The sequence below is a fragment of the Anabrus simplex genome, chromosome 2 (assembly GCF_040414725.1).
Source record: "Anabrus simplex isolate iqAnaSimp1 chromosome 2, ASM4041472v1, whole genome shotgun sequence".
Classification (NCBI taxonomy): Eukaryota; Metazoa; Arthropoda; class Insecta; order Orthoptera; family Tettigoniidae; genus Anabrus; species Anabrus simplex.
The window spans coordinates 425,352,330-425,369,165 of NC_090266.1; the positions used below are offsets into that span (position 1 = coordinate 425,352,330).

Below are 16,836 nucleotides of genomic sequence, written 5' to 3' on the forward strand. Positions count from 1 at the left end.
CCAATATTCCTGTCCCAAAACCACCAATACAGTTACCAGAGAGTGCGACTTCGTCATTTTCAAATGCAGAGGATGATTTGGTGCGTGACCTAGGTCTCACTAAAGAAAAGAGTAAACTTTTAGGATCAAGACTAAAAGAGAAATTTTTTACTTCCTGGGACAAATTCATATTGTTACAGAAATAAGGAGGAAGAATTCCGGCAGTTTTTTGTTCACGAAGACGAACTTGTATTTTGCTGTAATATACCTGGCTTGAATTGTCATCTTGGAACTTTGTACCGGATGTTGAGAATAAAACTCGAAGTCTTTATAATCAGTGTGACTTAAATGATTTGGTGCGTGACCGAGGCCAGACTAAAGAAAAGAGTGAACTTTTAGGATTATGACTAAAAGAAGGAAATTTTTTACTTCCCGGGACAAATTCATATTGTTACAGAAATCAGGAGGAAGAATTCCGGCAGTTTTTTTGTTCACGAAGACAAACTTGTGTTTTGCTGTGATATCCCTGGCTTGATTCATTGTTTTGGAACTATACACCAAGCAAAGGATTGGCGTCTATTTATTGATATTGATTCGAACCCACTATCTCCTTCCTGGATGCAAGCCCACAGCCGCGCGCCTCTAACCACACGGCCAACTCGCCCGGTAAAGTAAGTCTCAAAGATGTTTTTCTGCACAATGGAAATAAACTTGCTTCAATGCCAGTCGCCCATTCGACATCTCTTCGTGAAAACTATCACAATTTATCTATGGTATTGCAGAAAGTGAACTACAATGACACAGATGGTTACTGTTCTGTGATTTAAAAGTGTGCGGTATCATATTAGGCCACCAAGGAGGATATACAAAGTTCCCCTGTTTTCTGTGTGAGTGGGACTTTCGGGACAGGGATCGTCACTGGTTAGTGTCTGAGTGGCCCTAGAGGAAACAGTTCATGTCTGGAGGAAAAAAACATTGTAAATCATCCATTAATTGATCCTCAAAAGTGTGTTATTGCCCCCTTTACACATTAAATTGGGAATTATGAAGCAGTACATGAAGAGTTTGGATAGAGGCAGTTCCAGCTTTCAGTGCCTCTGTCAGAAATTTCCAAGACTGTCGGATGCCAAAATTAAGGAAGGTGTTTTTGACAGCCCCCAATTTCAGAAGCTTATGAAGGATCCGACATTCAGTACAACAATGAATGGAACACAGCTTCAGGCATGGGAATCATTCAAGTATGTTTGTAGCAAATTCCTGGGTAATGTTAAAGATGTCCACTACCAACAGATTGTGGAAACCACACTGTACAATTTCCAGAAATTGGATTGCTGCATGAGCTTAAAATTACATTTCCTGCAGTCATCTGGATTATTCTCCTGAAAATTTAGGAGCATTCAGCGAGGAACATGGCGAGCGGTTCCATCAGGATCTACAAGAAATGGAACAAAGGTATCAGGGGCGATGGGAAGTCTCCATGATATCAGATTACTGTTGGTGTCTAGTGCAAGATAACACTACTGAGGAACACAAATGCAAATCAACAAAGCATTCATTCACATCAAAGTGCAGCAAACAATAGTGTTCTTGTAGTGAGATTCATACATTCTAGCAATGAACATTTTTTAAAAAAAATATTTGTTGCAATTTGATCATGTACTATTAAAATTACATATATTCTCTATTATGGTGTTTTCTATCGAAATTACAACAATATGTCAAATTTGGATTTCGAAAAACAAAAAAACTGTACGTGATAGGGAAAAACGGTTTACATATTTGAAATCAGCACACCTAATTACGGTAATCACCTCTTCAACCTTGCGCCTGAGAGATTTTTTTTTTTGCAGGCCGGTGTAATCTATAGTGTTGAGCAGCAGGAGCAAATAACATTAATGGACAGTGGTGGAGTGGCAAGGCAGGGACAAACTGGCTCTTTACAGAGTAGCAGGGTTAGTATTTTATAATAATAATATTATTATTATTATTATTTGCTTTATGTCCACTAACTATACAAATCTACAGCCTATTTCCCGTCATTCGACCGGGTCAGGAATGGAATGAAGGAAGCCCCATCCAGCGGCAAGGATTGGAATTGGGTAGCTGCCGAAGCTTGTTACTCCCCTCTGGAGCAATCATTAATGGCTGAAAGATGAAATGAAATGATATTGGAGAGTGTTGCTGGAATGAAAGATGACAGGGAAAACTGGAGTACCCGGAGAAAAACCTGTCCCGCCTCTGCTGTGTCCAGCACAAATCACACATGGAGTGACCAGGATTTGAACCACAGAACCCAGCGGTGAGAGGCTGGCGCACTGTCGCCTGAGCCACGGAGACTCTTTTACGTCCTAACTACTTTTACGATTTTCAGAGATGCCAATGTGCTGGAATTTAGTCCCGCAGGAATTCTCTCATGTGCCAGTAAATCTATAGACATGAGGCTGACGTACTTGAGCACCTTCATACACCACAGTACTGAGCCAGGATTGAACCTGCCAAGTTGGGGTCAGAAGGCGAGCGCCTCAACGGTCTGAGCCACTCAGCAGTGCGGTTATTATTTCCTTAGAGTGAAAAGCATTTTTTTTTTTTCAATTACCTTTATGTTGCACTGACACATATAGGTCTTATGCTAACAATGGGAGAGGAGTGGGAAGGAAGGTTCAGTGGCCTTCATTAACGTAGAATCCCATTATTTGCCTTTGAGAGAGAAGCATTCTGATTGGACAAAAGCAGTAATGGTATTGATCCACAACATTTGAAAGAGGAAGGATTACAACAGCCATCAGGGTATTCTTTTCATCAATGTTCGAGGAAAAGTGTTTACAGGCAGAGGTTGAAGAAAAGGCTTCAAAAGGAGGTGAAATATACATGAACACATTTCAATAGAAATGTATTAACTGGCCATCATTTTTATTATGCTTAAGTTAACTTGTCAATAATGTGTTGCTAATATGGCTTTTCTTCTTCATATTAGGATCCCAGTAGCCTGTAGCAAATTGTCAGCTTACCCATAGCAATGCTAAAATTAGACACATCAGAAAAGATGGCATTATCCCAATCATTGCCTTTACTTGACCCAGCAAATGTATTATGATAAAGCAAGTGATCATCAGAGAGCTTTATCAGTAGTAGTCCTCTGAGCACATATTCCAGCATCATATAGTTTGGTCCTCGTAACAGTCAGAAAAATTGGTATCATTCTTGAGCTGGACAGCATTTAGGAACAGATATTTGTTAGCATAATGATAATCATTTAAAGGAAAACTTCTCCACACCTGTGCTGAGGATCTTCAACAAAGGGTATTCCTAGTAGTTTATTGGAGTTTTGTTCGGGACCATCTTCTTCTTCAACACGAAAACCAAATTCGTCAAATCTGAAATCAGAAATGTTATATTAAACTTCTACTATACCAATTAAAGGGAAGACCAAAAGGAAGAAAAATCATGTCCAATTAAAGTGAACACATTAAAATCAAATATTGTATTTATTTGCTGCCAGGGAAACTGATTACCTTGGATCAAGTAGGGATATTTCAGTCGCCTTGACAAAGAAGACTGCAATGTATTCGAAACATCAGCAAACTGTACGTAATGCACAGAAAACAACAACACGGTTCATCCCGGAAAATAAATAAATAATTCCACACACCGTGGAAGCTTCACCTCTAAGATATGGAATTAGACAGTTTGATTGGTTTCACTAATATCCCTGTAACCTACTGTATAATACAATGCAAGGTATTCACAGTAAACCGAGGCTCTCTTAAAAGGCCAAAAAAACAAGCACCTATCATTACTCCAATTTATTTTACACCATCTGTAACTATAAAACACAATTCTTCAAAGCAGATAATAATAATAATAATAATAATAATAATAATAATAATAATAATAATAATAATAATAATAATAATAATCCCGTGTGGGGATTTACCGGTTACCTCCATCGGGCGCGTCCCATTGGAATTGGGGAGCTCGCTGGCTCTGCCGCCAGCAGAGTCAGAGGGTAGTAGGGAAATAAAATACCACCGTGAAAAAAAAACTGGTCCCTTGCCAGGGTTATGGCAAAGACTGGTAAATGACCAGAAGCCAGAAAACATCTTGAGGCAACCTCTAGTGCTAACAACCCTAGTTGTAAAAGGATGGGTACCCGTCCAAAGCAAAGTCAAGTCAAAAAGCATGATGGCACAACATTTCAAGAAACATACCCCAGGGGGTAAATCTTCGGATAAATACCTCGTCGTGAACACCACGGCGCACGAGTCTCGTTCGGATTCTGGGGGAGACTCGACATCATGCAAGAGACGAGTCGGAGCGTCTCCGTGTACCCCGAAGAGTCAAAAACTCAGGCCAAAATCTAAAACCTTTCTAGCAACTTTCAACATAAATTCACTTACACAAACTGGCAAGCTGAAAACCCTCACCAAAGCTCTTCACGAAAATCAGATATCCATAACGGCCCTACACGAAGCAAGGTACCCAGATGAAGAGATTTTTGAATCCGAAGGCTACCGATTTTTCAAGAGCAAAGCGCAAAGAGCAATCCTCAACGGAGCTGTGATGCTTGGAACCGCATTTGCTGTTAGAACCAAGATCCTTAAATCGGGTGCAAATTTCGAACCTGTGAATGACAGATTGTCTATACTCACAATTAAATGCGCGAACAAAACCTACGCCCTAGTTAACGCACATGCTCCTACAAACGATAAGAACAAGTCTGATCCAGACGAAGTTGATAATTTCTGGGACCTACTGGATGAAAAATTAAACAAAATCCCCTAACACCATGTCAAGCTTCTTTTGGGTGACTTCAATGCCCAACTAGGTCGTGAACAGAAGTACAAGAAAGTTATAGGAAATTACCCTGCTCACAAAAGAACCAATCCCAACGGCAAAAGACTGGTGTCCATTTGCGAAAATCACAACTTGCAGGTCATGTCGACCCACTTTCGCCATCTACCCAGAAAGCAAATGACTTGGCGTTCTCCCGTCCAAGCTCTCGGAGAGTTCCAAATTGATCATGTTGCAATCTCCAGGAGAAACAGCCCTGAGATTATGAATGTCAAGGTAAAGAAAGGCATCAATGTGGCCTCAGATCATTATATGTCTCTTATCAAATTCAAACCAATTCCCGCAAACACAAGGAAGACAACCAAACAGATCACACGCTTCGACAATGATAAACTTCGGCAAAGGGTCGAGGAGTTCCAGGAGAAGGCTAGACCAAATGACTGTGACTTTAACAACGCCAAAAGTCTCCTTGTTGAGGCCGCCAAAGACGTTGCAGAAATCAAGAGAAGCAAAAAGCATGCCTGGTGGAATGGTACCTGCGAATCAGTCCTCCAAGAAAGACTCAATGCGCGGAAACAGTACTACTCTACGTAATCAGAAAATGATTGGGAAACCTACAAAACCCAACATGCCCAAGCAGCTAGGGAGTTCAGAACGGAGAAACGTAAATACGAAAAATCTCTCATTGAAAAGATAGAACAAAACTTTAGGAAGAATGAAAGCAGAGAGTACTACAGAGCCTTCAAACGCAAACTCACTGGCTATAGATCACCATCTCTATGCTTTGAGCGAGAGGACGGCACACTGGCGACGTCAAATGAAGAAAATTGCAGCATTCTGGCAGATTACTTCGAGAATTTACTTAATTGCTCTAAACCGCAAAGCGCCATTGAGACCAAGGAACCCTTACTCAGGTACCCAGATTCCAGTCCACCCGACAGAGATGAAATAAAGCGCCACATTGCCCGTCTCAAAAATAACAAAGCGCCGGGGGAAGACTCAGTAGTAGCAGAACTATGGAAATATGCCCCAGAGGAATCACTTGATATCTTGCAAAAGCAAATAGAAGAAATTTGGAACAAGGAGACCCTACCCGAAGATTGGAAAATAGCTTTGATCCATCCATTACACAAAAAAGGCAGCATGAAGAACATCAACAACTACAGAGGAATATCTTTGCTACCCGTGACTTACAAAATTCTATCACTTGCCATCCTGGAGCGTTTGGAAGCACAAGTCGAACATGAAATAGGTGAATACCAAGGAGGGTTCAGAAAAGGTCGCTCAACAGCTGAACAGATCCAAAATCTTAAAACGATCATCAGATATTGTACACTAAGGTCCAAGCAGTATGTGTCTGTCTTTGTGGACTTTAAGAAAGCGTACGACTCCATTGACCGGGAAGTCCTGCTAAACATCTTAAATGAATTTGGAGTTGATTTGAAACTGCTGGCATTAATTAGAGCCACCCTGACCGATACAAAATCCAAGGTGAAGTTCCACGGATGTCTCTCGCATTCCTTTGCCATCAAAACAGGAGTCCGACAAGGTGATGGGCTATCCCCGATACTCTTCAACTGTGTTCTTGAAAAGATCATCAGAACCTGGCGGGTGAGATTACAGGAAACCAACTACAGTCCATTGAGAATAGGAACCAAATCCAAGGGGATCGCAACAGACTGCTTAGCATTTGCCGATGATATTGCTGTTCTCTCAAACGACATAGAAACCGCTAGAGCTCAAGTTGAAATTTTAAAGGAAATTGCCGAACAAATTGGTCTGCAGATATCGTTTGAGAAAACAGAAGTAATGACTAACATCAAAGAGGCTCCACCAAAACTCCATACAAAATACGGGGACATCACCCGAGTAGACAAATTCAAATACCTGGGTGAGATCATCATGAAAAATGGACTGGACAAAGAAGCACTTCACTAGCGAGTACGCAAACTGGAAATAGCCTACCAAACATCCTGCACAATCTACAACAAAAAATGCCTTTCCCAAAACACCAAGATTCGTAACTATGAAACAGTTCTGAAGCCAGTAGTTCTATATGCAGCCAAAACCCTGTCTCTAAATGCCAACAAAGGACTCCTTGAAGAACTGGAGAAAAGAGAACGCAAAATTGTGAGAGGAATCTTGGGATCAAAGTACAGAAATGGAATCCATCAAAAGAGATCCAACAAGGAAGTCTACAGCAAAATAGAGAAAATTACCGACACAATCAGAAAAAGACGGGCACGATTTTACGGTCATCTGAAAAGAATGGACGGAAGAAAGTTAACTAAAGAAATCTTTCACTTTTTTGATTCAAACCCCAAAACCACAATTCCCTGGTTTAGAAATACCAAAGAAGACCTGCAAATGCTACATCTCAGCTGAAGACGCCCTTAACAGAGATCTCTTCCGCAAGAAAATATTGATGAACGGGCTAAACCGAGACGAGCAACCAAAGAGAAGACACGGTGCCCCTTGGACAGAGGAGCGTAAGCAGGCCCACTCACAAAGAATGAGGGAAATTTGGGCTCTAAAGAAGGCCATGTTCAGTGTCAAATGCAACAAGACTTAACGTGGGCCTTGATGGCCCCAGCGAATTATATATATTATAATAATAATAATAATAATACCCATTAACTAATTTTTGGTAATACAGAGGTGGCAAAGTTTTGTTCTGCATGAGTCCTTTTCTGTGCCTGTAAACTTACTGACGCGAGGGTGACGTACATGAGTTCCTTCCATCAATCAGAGCTGGGATCGAACCCGCCAACCTGAGCTCAGAAGGTCAGCACTCTACCGTCTGAGCTGCTCAGAATGGCAAAGCAGATAATATTCTGTTGAAGATGTGCTTCCTGACACAAAAAATTATCACCTGAAAATTCGTAAGTCCCAGTGTACAAGCACGACTAAAAGGACTTGACGAATGAAAGAATACACTACATTTTTTAGAACAAGTTGAAATGATAACATTCACCACATATGGTCTTAAATGCTGCACGTCACTTTCCCACTAATATCTCCTTTCTTTGATATAAAGTTTGATGTTACACAACACCTTTTTAAATCAGACAATGGTATCAGAAGACAAAGAAAATTTTCAACAGCATTTAAATTAAAGATGCTTCTAGAGATGGACTTTTGAAGTATCTCAATAAAAAATATTATGGGTTTTCAGTAGCAAAACTGACTTTCAAACTGTAAAATCCGGACCCCTAGGGGATGGACTGATTTGGATCATGTCCATGATCTATCAGGTAGCCAGTAGCCTAGAGAGATGTGAAGAGGAAGCAAATACCAGTACTAAAAGAGGAGACTCTGTTTATAATAATGATTGGTTTTAAGAAGTTCAAAGTATCACTCTCACTATTAAGTGGAACTCCACCAGCTATTTATATATAAAATAAAGAGTTCTGCCTGTACACTGTTCAGAATTTTAAAAGAATGGTATTTCTCTATTTGTTGTGACACAGTAACAAGAGAAAATGGCTGAAGAGAATTTAATGAAATTTGATATGTAAACTTGGAGAATGAGGCTCTACAATCTAGGCTATAAATAATTATATTCTCACTGAGTGAAACAGTAGTTTAAAGGAAGGCGCCAAAATTTAATTCTCAAATATTTATGTTATTAGAGGTCCTAGGTCCTATAAATAAATACTACAGAACTAAAGTTATATAGAATTAAATTTCCAATCATTTATATCTTACACATTTTTACTGTACTGGCTATGATAACAGAGAGAGATAGGCCCTATTCATAGATTTCGAATTTTGTTGCAAAGTCCTTATCAACACCAAGCATTGCTAACATGGAAATATTGTTTAATCATGTTAACTGGCGATGGTTTTTTGTCACCATTGTCTTAAGGCGTAAAACCACATGGTCATCTGTCTGTATGGACTAGGAAAATTGTTAAGGTGATTACTTAAAGAAATAAAAAAAATCTTAAAAGAATGATCACTTGAAGAATAAAACAGAAGGGAGTCATGAAAGAAGGAACCTTTACACTAGATGCTCTACTTAATATCGCTGAGTTGGAAGAAAACAAAATGTGAAGGACTACATTATCAAAAGCTCATAAAACCGATCAAGAGTAACGTTACAATGACCATTGTTGTGATGTGACTGATGTGATTTGGCTGCCACTCATCTCCGATGGGATTACTGCAGTGTCCCGAGTAAATCAGCATGCCTGAATATCAGCGGAAAGCAGCTGGGGAGTTAGATGATTTTGCACCTGCTATATGATTATCCCGTCGATGAAAGGTACTGCAGCTAGTACTATATATATGCACATCATGAAGGATCATTAATTCCACTATTCAATTTTTTAAAAATTTAAAACACCCACCTTTTATGAAAGATATCTTACCTATAGTCTGGCTGTGAATTAGGATCATCAGGTTGCTGTCCAAGTTTACAGAGAATATCCTGTGGCCACATTGAGGGAGTCAAGGCAGAAAAAGGACCCCCAGGAGTAGGGGCCATTCCATCAGCCATGATACTGATTCCTTCAGAAATTTCCCCTACACATGACAGTTCACCTTCTCCCTCATCCTCTGATAAGGCAGTCTCAACCTTCTCCTAAATGACACAAGACGAATAGAGTTAAATCTCTCTCCTGAAAAGACTATAAATGTTATAAGGTTGTACACAGTGTGTAAAAGCATTAATAATAAAAATAATGTATTTTATACTACAATACAGCTCAAAGGAAGATTAGAAGTGTATCAAGATGGAAACATATTTGGACAACATTTAATGTTCGTAGCCAAGTAAAACAATTTCTTACAAGTCTTTAAACCAAAATACTGAATGCCACTTTCTGAGTGAAGTTATTTCAACTAATTACTTTTTACACTTCAGACTGTATTCCTCTAAAGTGATTTTATTGGGTTTACAGTAAATTTCCTTTGTTACTTGTTTGACATTGCACAAATTTCTTAAGGTTTCTTGGTAAGGTTAGGAAGAAAGTGTATCAAGACTGGAATGCTAGTGGCCAGAAGAAAAGTACATACAAGAACTGGGATCGAAGACAAGAGCTAATCTATTTGAAGACAGTACTGTATGAAGAGTTGGAAGCTGTCCTTATCTTTTCCTGTTTGTTCTTGTCTCCTCTTTCTGTTACAGCCTCTTTCCCACACTGACCTGTCATTGCATTTATGCTATGTGTTCCCCTTCATATACCTATTTTTCTATTAAATGATTTAATTTGTCATTTGTTCATTTCTTTCCATTACTTATATTGACACAATGAGATCTTCATCCGTATTTCTCCTGTGTTCATAGTCCTTTACCACCTGTATTCGTCCATATCCTTCAATCATTTCCCTTTCCTTGTATTGATTTGGCTTTGTTCTTATCATACATTTACTACATTATGACAGGACATCTGTCAGGATGGTCCCTCAATGAGTCTATACCTGCCCATCTGATGCAATGCATCAGGGAAGCAAAAACAAGCTTGATTTACTAGTTTCATTTCCATATTGATAGTTCACGTATGTATAGACTTTTAGTCATCATTAGCTGTACATAAATACCTTTACATTTGTGTCAAGCATTAGTTAATATGTCCTTTCTTAAAGGGAGATGCCATAAAGAAGCATTATGTCTAAGTGTCCAAATTGGGCATGTTGAATGTGAAATGGTTATATATTATGATTCAGGTACTTAGGTATAGAGCTATCTCTTTAGGACTAGAATTTGTTTGTAAAACCTAACTTAAGCTTAAATCTAAATTACGAATACATTAAACACATTAAAATACACACTACATGTTAAAATCCTTTAAAATAATGAATATAAAACATTTCATAGAAATGAATGTATGCGTCTTGCGTGTATCTATGTTCTCGTTTGAGTTCAATGTTATAAATAATGCTTGCGTTCATAGGCAATGCTATAGCTCTCTTGGGAAGTCTTATTGTATATTTAAATGTCTCCACTTGTGTGTGTGGTGGAAAGCTTCTATTGTTAACAAAATCCAGTATATAGACGGAGGTATGTGCAGCTGTGAGTGGAATATTATCTTTAAGTATTGGAGGAAGAACGCGATACAGTACACGCCAAGCACTCAAATCCAACGCAACGCAACTCAACCATGACAGCAATAGTAAGTACACATTCACTTAACACATATAGGCATTCCTTCAGCTTATAACCCTCTCATACTTTATTTTCGTCTTCCACAGATAACATACATCAGCATACAGTTATAGACGAGGAAGGAGAAACTACTCTGCATCATAAAAAACAACTTCCTCCAATATTATAATAATATTCCACTCACAGCTGCACATACCTCCGTCTATACACTGGATTTTGTTAACAATAGAAGCTTTTCACCACGCACACAAGTGGAGACATTTAAATATACAATAAGACTTCCCAAGAGAGCTACAGCATTGCCTATGAACGCAAGCATTATTTATAACACTGAACTCAAACGAGAACATAGATACATGCAAGACGCATACATTCATTTCTATGAAATATTTTATATTCATTATTTTAAAGGATTTTAACATGTACTGTGTATTTTAATGTGTTTAATGTATTCGTAACTTAGATTTAAGCTTAAGTTAGGTTTTACAAACAAATTCTAGTCCTAAGGAGATAGCTCTATACCTAAGGACCTGAAGCATAATATATAACCATTTCACATTCAATATGCCCAATTTGGACACTTAGACATAATGCTTCTTTATGGCATCTCCCTTTAAGAAAAGACATATTAACTAATGCTTGACACAAATGTAAAGGTATTCATGTACAGCTGATGACTATTTAAAAGTGGAAACCGGTCCTGTAAGTTAATTCTTACAATAATAAAAATTGTGTTGATAAGGTGGAACCTTTTCTTGTCTATACAAAAACAAGCTTGTCAGGGGCTTAGAAGAAATGGATATAAGAACTAAAATTTTTGAAATAAAGGCACTCTACTTAAAAATGGTATATAAATTTAGTAATTATGAGAATGCCTCAGTGTACAGCGAATGTGGGGACATTATTATTATTATGCAGAGAATATATAGTAGTAGATTGTGTTAGAAGGGTTCTGAACTACTGGATGCGACTGAAACGAAGGGAGGGTGGCCCTGTGTTACAGGAAGCATACAAGCAGCAAATAAAAGGTATGTATGCGGAGAGTTGGTTGTCTAAAATTAAAACTTATGTTGAGAGTGTAGGAATGGGTTTGATTTGAGACATAGAAGGGTAAAGGAAGCAGTAGTCAGAGAGCTCCGACAGCTAGAACTAAGGACATACAAATGCAAAGACTGCTAGAAGAATGCAGGAAAAGAGCTTCTCTTACTTTATTTTATAAGGTATTATTATTATTATGCAGAGAATATATAGTAGTAGATTGTGTTAGAAGGGTTCTGAACTACTGGATGCGACTGAAACGAAGGGAGGGTGGCCCTGTGTTACAGGAAGCATACAAGCAGCAAATAAAAGGTATGTATGCGGAGAGTTGGGTGTCTAAAATTAAAACTTATGTTGAGAGTGTAGGAATGGGTTTGATTTGAGACATACAAGGGTAAAGGAAGCAGTAGTCAGAGAGCTCCGACAGCTAGAACTAAGGACATACAAATGCAAAGACTGCTAGAAGAATGCAGGAAAAGAGCTTCTCTTACTTTATTTTATAAGGTATTTCAAGTTTCCAAGATTAATATAAGGTATGGGGATTGGAGGTGGAAAGGGGGTTAATTTGGTTGCTCTTGGGGTTATATAAAAACAAGGGTTGGATCAGGAGGAAAGATAACTCACTATGTATTTTATGCGGGAACAAGACGGATGACCTACATTTTGTAGGTGTTTGTGTGGAAACAGAGTTGAGGAAAAAGTTCCGAAGTGTCAAACAGTAAGAGATGTGCAGACAAAGTGATAATCAAAAAATTACTGCATGGATCTTGAAAGAGTGGAACGAGGGTAATTTGAATAAATTCTTAAGTGCTGTGAAAAAACTATGTGAAAGGAAAGTGAGATTAGCATGTTATGTAGATACAAGAAGTGATTATGTAAGTGTCCAAGTGGTCCAGAACTTAAACGGCACTGAGGACAGTTTAGGGTCAACAGAGAGAAGGATAGTGCACTCAGCGGAGTGTAATGTTTTGCCAGAGCTGGCTGGTAGTGGTATAGCGCAATACCAGACTAGCCGACTTATTCAGTGAAAATGTGGGTCAACACCAGGTGTGCGCTTGCAAATATAACCAGGTTGCCTTATTTTAAGTTACTTTTGTTACGTAACCTAAATGACAGGTTTCGTATCAATTTTTTCACTATAGGCCTAGATCATTTCCCAATTGCCGTAATTTAAGAGTTTCTACTTATTTATTTATTTATTTTGTGTGAAGGACCAAGTTTATAGTCCTGCTTTTCATGTTACATACTTAACCTGGTTTTGATTTGTTCATTCATTATAATTTAGAGTCTAAAAAAGGGGAGGATAAATCCAAGACTTATTGAATAAATAAATAAATATTTCAAAATGTCAGTATATGAAGATGTGGAGAGTGTCCTTGACCCTTCTGTGTGTCCTCTACTTGCCTTTTCTGTTGCTCCTTCTCGCAATAACCTATCCTGTTAAGCGTGCCTATTGTTCCCATCTTTCTATGTACAGTATGAGTTGTAACATTGTTCCATTTTTTAAATTACAGCTATAACAAATCTTTAAATTTGTGTTCCAACATGTTTGAGCTCTTACCCACACAAACCAAAATAAGTCTACAGAAGGATCATACGAGAAGCGGTGGAAATACGTAAAAATCCTAGTAATCTCTACAAGGACACTGGCTATCTATTAAGAAATACAGGGTTGCCAGCCATGAGATATTTAGGTAGGTAGTTCCCTTCCCTGTCCTTCACTGTCGCTATTTAGTTGTTTTTTCCCAAATTCATAACTCTCCTCATTACTAGATAGTTCACTCAATGTATCATATATTCATCATCTGTACGTACCTGCAAGTGAATTAATGAATTAATTCTTTTTTTCTTTTTACTCTCGTATCTTCAAACTCTTGTACTATTTCCATTTTCTCCTCCTCCTCCTCTATGTACACACTTTCTTTTGACTCCCTTTTCTTTTCATCTTCATCTCTATTCTACTCTCGTGTCTATCTTTCTTTCGTTTCACTCAATTTTATTATTCTATTATATTTCTCTTCCCCCTTTGTCCTCAATTAGTCTAACTTAATGTATACACTGCAACTCACAGATTTATGAATATGAAAATATCTTACTTAGAGCTAAGATGGCATCGTCAGTTCCCATTCAGAAGGCTGTAGTGCATGTTGAGCCATTCTTTACAATTCTGCTTTACGTCACACCGATACAGATAGGTCTTATGGCGACGATGGGATAGGAAAGGCCTAGGAATGGGAAGGAAGCTGCCGTGGCCTTTATTAAGGCACAGCCCCAGCATTTACATGGTGTGAAAATGGGAAACCACAGAAAACCATCTTTAGGACTGCTGATAATGGGATTTGATCCCAGTATCTCCCAGATGCAAGCTCACAGTTGCACGCCCCTAACCACACAGCCAACTAACCTGGTAGTGAGCCATTCTATGATGAGCGAGAACATTATTTACAATATATATACCAATGGTTAAATGATTTCAAGTTCCAACAGTCATTGCTAAATAAGTCTTAGTCCTGGACAGACGTGTTTTTCTTCTGAAGACATGGAGCAAAGTCTCTGCAAAACATACAGAATTTCTACTGTTTCTTTGAAATGACAGAATCCCAAAGGATTGTTTCATTAAAAAGATCCATGTATAACAATCTCCATAATAAGATAATCTGTGGTAATAGTACTGAAGTCAAATGTGTATTACGCCCACGAAGTGCTACAATGCGAATACTCAGCGCCATTGAATAATCTGTACTCCCTAATTTTAGGAGATTTTTTTTTAAATTGGCTTTAATTTGTGTTTTATTTACAAGAAATTAATCCTATATCCCTTTCAGACCTGAAAGAAAACTGACGGTGTGAATTTTTGTTTGTACGTCAAAAACTGACTAAAATGCTCTTAAATACATATATGTTTAGTTTATTCTACAAAATAAAAATTAACATCTGGAAGAAAGCACCCGCACAATTGTGCATGTCAGGACTTACTTCACTACTTATAAAAAAGAAAAAAATTACCTCAATGCATGTGAATATACATATGTACATGACCAAATGTTCTATTCTACAACGGGGAATAATTCAAAACAATTAAATCTTCGTTCAAACACAAGTAAACGTTATATTTTCTACATTGAGGAGGAGTTTTGCTATTACTGCCCTTTTGGCAGCAGCAGCTTGTCGTCAGACCTGAAAGAAATCTGGAGGTGTAAAAACGTCAAAAACTGGATAAAATGCTCTCAAATATATGTTTATACAGTTTATTTTACAAAATAAGAACTATCGGTTGAAAAACAGAACCCACACAATTGAGCGTGTCGGGACTTCATTCACTATTTGCAAAAAATAAAAAATTACAAAAATTCAACTCAGTACATGTGAATATGCACATGTACATGATCAAATGTTCTATTTTACAGTGTGGAACGATTTTAAACAATTAAAATCCTATACATTACATTTCTTATGTAGAGTACGAGTTTTGCTTTCACAGTCCTTTTTGTGACAGCACCCAGCACTCCTGCATGCATTGCCTGTAAGGAAACCTAGCCCGCACATGTGCGTATCAACATTCAAAACCTCATGGTATTACGTACGATGTTGTAAGTTCACAATTTACGTTTGCTACACAATCTACACACTTCATTGACTATATTCTGATATTCATTAAAGCTTCTAGATTAATATGAATGCAACAAATAAATACTTACTTTAGGCATTACTGCTTCCCGCCATATTGCTAATGAACTGTATTTTTAAACTGTTATTCCTGCCCCCTGGTGGTCAAGCACTAAATAAAAACAGCTGAAGTACATGCTACGTGTCCCGCACAAGCACTGCAATCCGGTCTAGCGCCAAGAAAACATCAAATAAGCTCAGACACAAATAAAATACAAACCCACACAACTGTGCATACACGGTCTGAAAGGGATATAATTATCTACTCCAAAACTGAATAAAATATACATTTGTTTTAAGAAATGCATCATAATCTTTATATGCTGTTGCAAAGCATCCAGCATCCTACAATAACAAAACAAAAAGTGATATAGGCCCACAATTTGCATCAATTTAATGTGTGATGTTACCACAAAGATGCACACACGAAATGCTGTCAGTTGTTTACATTATTTTATTTACAAGTCATTTACACAAATTCTATACACACAAACTAATAAACTGTTATCATGAACAAAACACTACTACGAAGACTCAGAAGAAGACTGCAACAGATGCATGTCAACTACCAACCCAACAAAACCAATTCACATACTTGATTTCAAATACTTGGTTAACACGAACTCTCATTAAAATAACTCATATTAATATATATACAGCAGATGTTTCATGACATAACCTCACAAATAATATGATCGTGATTATACCAAATCAGGTTTGTACACAACTATGTAAATAATAACACTAATACCAAATGGATGTAAACACTTCATAGCCATAACTCACAAGTCATAATAATAATAATAATAATAATAATAATAATAATATTTGCATTATTTACCCATGGGTTATTAAAGAATATTGTTTCCAAGTTATATTAGTCTATCACACTTGCGTCAATATCCCCCCTATAAGTTGAAGAAACAATTTCAACAGACTGTCACACTCGTCGACATTGCCTTCATCGCAGATTGCATCTTCTCCCTTCCTCGACGTTGCTCGATGTGTTCTCCTCCTCTTGACAGGATTGTGCCGTGTCAGAGATCGGTGTTTCCTAGCTGCCAGCCTCTTCCTCGGTGGTAGTGGATCCGTTCTCCTCGTGACCAGATCGTGCTGTGTCATTAGTAGCCTCTCCTTCAGGTGGACCCGTGGCAGTACCAGGCTTACTCTGTAAGCACAGAGGTTGGGTGACTCGCCGCAGCTCCGATGCGTAGACCTTGACAGGAAGGTGGTTCTTTAGTAAGTAGACCCCA

The 16,836-nt window shown here is 38.1% G+C and overlaps 1 protein-coding gene across 1 annotated transcript in view; it reads right to left on the reverse strand.

The window, feature by feature from the left end:
- The window catches only part of LOC136862876 (small G protein signaling modulator 3 homolog), a 312,577-nt gene that overhangs the window by 268,977 nt on the left and 26,764 nt on the right, over positions 1-16,836 (reverse strand). The window contains exons 3-4 of the mRNA XM_067139149.2: positions 9,144-9,355; positions 3,255-3,353 (exon numbers count right to left, since the gene is read on the reverse strand). Of these exons, the coding sequence (XP_066995250.1) occupies positions 3,255-3,353; positions 9,144-9,355 (311 nt within the window). The remainder of the gene's footprint in view (positions 1-3,254; positions 3,354-9,143; positions 9,356-16,836) is intronic.